We start from the raw sequence: 4,242 nt of genomic DNA on the forward strand, positions 1-4,242 counted from the left end.
ATGATATTTATTTTTGAACCCCTGTTTAAAAAATCTATAAGTACAGCAATTCCATTCAGGTTAGACTAGTCAGAGAAAGCTATACTTTATAATGAAAAGCCCAGACAGTTGAAAGACTCCCTAAAAAGTAATTTATGCGAAAAATGGACCAAAGTCTGCAGGATTAGATCTCACCTTTTGCATTAGTCAGCTGAATGTACTGCAGCATTTTACATGAAGCACAACAGGTTGACTCTATATTTTTATGAACAAGCAATAGAAATGTATAGGCCTATCTCTTCACATGCTCAAAGAATTTCCAAGGTTTTGTGGCTCAAGGAAGTCACAATACCTTGATACCATATCAAAAACCTCAGTCATAAATATCTTTCCACGTGTTAAGAGTATAAAACTTCTCCAAAACTGGATTCTTTTACACCTGCTGATTGGGACGCAGCAGAAACAGCTCTGTAGGCGTTTTTCTTGATGCTCAGGATTCTGTCTTCTGCGTTGGGGATAAAACAACCGACCCAGATGGTCTCCGGTGGGTGTTTGCTGAAGACGGAGCGCATGAGGCGCTCCAGGAGCTGCGCGCATCGCAGCGTCTCTGCGCTCTCCTGCGCGCTGCGTATTAATCCAATCAGCACGGGCCGGCTAACCGAGCCGCGCTTCGTGCGCGCCTTCACGTCCTTCAGGATCTCCAGCAGACACGGCTCGTTTGAGGTTTTGCTGACGAACGTCTGCCTGAAGATGAAAACTATGAGCGGGGAGTCTATGGCGCGCTTGGAGCTGTAAACATTGGCCCTCCTGGATGCGGTTCTCTGGGGTTTATTCTGCGGCCGCGTCTCCTTCTCTCTGTCCTCTTCCAAATCCTTGCTTTTCACTGTTAAAGGGATATCATTGCTTTTCCCCGCGTCGACCTCACTCTCTGCATCGCCATGGCGACCACATGGCACGGTGCATGGAAGCTGTCCGTCACTGAGCGCAGGGTTGCTGTTATAAAACATGTCACCTATGAACTCCTGTAAAATCCCAACGTCATCTCCGTCCACCTCCTTACTTCCACTGGAATCGCTGATCAGATAAATCCTCTCCTTTCCTCCGATCTGAGCTACAGCCTTTTGAAACTCCATCTCCTCCTCTGGCAGAGACTCCGAACTGGACATTTTTATGCAGCTGAGCTAATTATTTTTTATTTTTTTTATTGCCGTAATCCTTAATTAAAAGAAGCCATTTGATTCACGGTGAACCCGCTGCTCCGGCCGACAGGAGAAACTTCCTCTACGGTCACAGAGAACACCAATGAGGAAGATGAGGGTGAAGGCTCACTGCGCGTTTCTATTGGTTACTGCAGCCCGTGGGCGGGGCTTATGACTGAAGGCGATTAAGTTAATCTTTAACGAAAGCCCAAATACAAGTAATTGAAAGTTAAATTTACATAAAATAATTTAAAGGCTGAAATTTATACCTTTTATTCACAAGAGTCAAACAAAAGTTATTTTATTTCCTCCACTCTACTGAAAAGGTGCAGCTCTTATAACATAGATATGTTCCACAAGGTGGTCTGCATGTTTTTCTCCATTTACCATTTATGGTTTATTACATGAAAACCTCATATTCAGCTTATTGGAACATTATAATATTAGTTGCTATATCGTGGAGTTTATCAGGCTGATGCATAAAGTTCTACTTCTACTTCTGGACAGATAGCTGCTGTGATTTTGGAGTTGATAAAACATGGTGGACCAACTCCAACATACGAATCGGCTCGAAATTGTCACTGAATTTTTGTCCTCTCCAATCTCTCTCAACACCCTTTGACATCAACCTTCTTCTATCTGAAAAGTAAGCTTTGAAACATGAAGCAAGGGTAGGATCCTTCTGACACTTTCTTCAGTTCAGGAGTGGCTTGGCATTAAATAATTGAGCATCATACGAGGGGAGTTCAATAAGTCTTGCCTCTAACCCACTTCCAGATGTTTGAATCTGTTAATTCAATCTCTAACATTATGCCCTTTCTGTTTATCTTTAGAGTAGCTTTGCCTCGTCTGTTCCTGTTTGGCTGTGACTCCATCCTGGAGAGAAACATCAGCTGTGCTGCTTCCATCAACACCTTTGTTTATAGATGTTGGAGATCGGCCTGTTTTCCAGTGTGGTCCTGTTTCTCTGACCGTGACTAGCTCAATGTGCTCTCTTCGTCCTCTGGCATGGGAGCTGGCTCGGAGCTCGTCTGCCTGGCTGTGTGTTTCCTGGACGGGGTCGCCTTTTGCAGCTGTTTTTTGTATCTCTGCTTCTGTCTCCTTTAATCCCAGTCGGCCTCGGCAGATGGACGCTCACACTGAGCCTGGTTCTGCTGGAGGTTTCTTCCTGTTAAAAGGGAGTTTTTCCTCCACTGTCGCTACAAGCATGCTTAGTGTGGGGGATTGTATTTGAGTGAATGAGTCGATGCAATCAACTGGTTTTCCTTAGATAGAAAACTTTGAATCAATTTGACTGTATGATCTGATTGAACTGTAAAGTGCCTTGAGATGACATGTGTTGTGAATTTGGCGCTATATAAATAAACTGAATTGAATTGATCGAGGGGAAATTTGCATGTGACGTTATTCAAATCTCTATAGATTAAATAGCAAATTAGAGCTCTGAACTATTTTTGGTTTCTGACTTACAGATGTTTGAACCGAGTAAAGTCTGAAATGGAGCCTGTTGAGTGTTGAGCAGTGATCTGGTTTTTCTATTGGAAAAACTCACACCAGAGACTTTTGATGAAATTAAAGTAACTTATGGTGATGATGCCCGTTATATGACCTTGCAAAATGTTTCACAAGGTTATATTATGGGACATTATCACTAAAAGTTACTTTAATTAGATCAAAAGTCTCCCATTGTGTGCGTCCTTTCAAATGCAAAAACTCACTTGACTTAGTTTTAACACCAGTAAATCAGAAACCACAATTAGTTCTGAGCTGTAATTTGCTATTTAATCAATAGACATTTAAAATACTTCACATGCAAAATTTCAGCTCAATTAAACATCTGGGAGTGGGCCAGGGGCATTACTGAAGGAACACCCCTTGTAGGCCCTATCTTGGATTTATCTATGTTTTGTGACTGTTGAAGCTCAGGTGCAAGCTGCAGTCCACACTTTTAGATCTCCAACTTCTTGAATGAATGCATGTAGCATTGTAATCTTCTCAAGGCTACAGTTATTTTTAAGTTTTGCATTTTTTTCCTTTGAACATTTTCCTTCCATTCAACATTCCAATAAAATTCTTACATACAGCATTCTGTGATCCCGGTCATGAGATCTGGGTAATGACCGAAAGGACAAGATCGGAGTAGAGTCGCTGCTCCTCCACGTCGAAAGGAGCCAGTTGAGGTGGCCCCGGCAGCTGTTCCAGATGCCTCCTGGTCACCTCCCTCAGGAGGTGTTTCAAGCTTGTCCTGTTGAGAGGAGGCCTCTTGGAAGACCAAGGACACGCTGGAGGGACTACTGTATGTCTCTGAGCTAGCCTGATGTCGCCTTGGGGTTCCGCCAGAGCAGCTGGAGGAGGTGTGTGTGGATCAGGAAGTGAGGGCATCTCTTAAACTGCTGCCTCCGCGACCCGGTTGCTTTGGTAACAAGCTCTTGTAGCTTACCCTTCAATAGTAGGGTCTAGCAACTGTCTGTAAGACATCATGCATGTCTTACATGCATATAACATTTCTGTATTAAAACTGCTATTTTGGACTTGAAATAAAATTGTATATCTCCCTGAGATATCCCTCTGCCTATAATACATCCTTGTCAGTTTCACTGTTTGAAAAAAAGAGCTGTAACTAAGACACATCTGTAAATTTAAAGTTTTACAACAACCAGTTTTCATCGCACTTTGTACATTTCCAAGGATAATATTGAAGAACTTAACAGAAAACATCCTAAAATATTATATTTGAGGATTGCGAGCACCCTTTAAAAAATATGGCCACATTTCTATAATAAAAGTTCATAGCTAAAAAAAAAAAGTTATTTGAGCCAAAAAAATAAATAAATACTACAGTGTTTCACAGCAGAATCTTTGAATGAAGCTCAAATTTAATCCATTTATTAATTCAATGCACTTTACAGAGTCAATTCAATCAATTATACAGATTGGTTAAAAGTTTTGTATCCAAGGAAAAACAAATTGCATGGAGCAAGGAACACATTGTTACAGGAAAAAACATTAAGCATGACCAGACTCTATAAGAACAGCTCTATGCTACCACCGACTGGGAGCAGAC

At 41.8% G+C, this 4,242-nt stretch overlaps 1 protein-coding gene across 1 annotated transcript in view; it reads right to left on the reverse strand.

Annotated features, from left to right (window-relative positions):
• The window catches only part of LOC107085943 (chromosome unknown open reading frame, human C2orf72), an 8,421-nt gene extending 7,149 nt beyond the window's left edge, over positions 1-1,272 (reverse strand). Inside the window, exon 1 of the mRNA XM_015376638.1 lies at positions 419-1,272. Coding sequence (XP_015232124.1) covers positions 419-1,145 — 727 coding nt within the window. The 5' untranslated portion in view covers positions 1,146-1,272. The remainder of the gene's footprint in view (positions 1-418) is intronic.
• Between the last annotated feature and the right edge of the window lie 2,970 nt (positions 1,273-4,242).

This window comes from Cyprinodon variegatus, unplaced genomic scaffold, assembly GCF_000732505.1.
Source record: "Cyprinodon variegatus isolate N-32 unplaced genomic scaffold, C_variegatus-1.0 Scaffold138, whole genome shotgun sequence".
Classification (NCBI taxonomy): domain Eukaryota; kingdom Metazoa; phylum Chordata; class Actinopteri; order Cyprinodontiformes; family Cyprinodontidae; genus Cyprinodon; species Cyprinodon variegatus.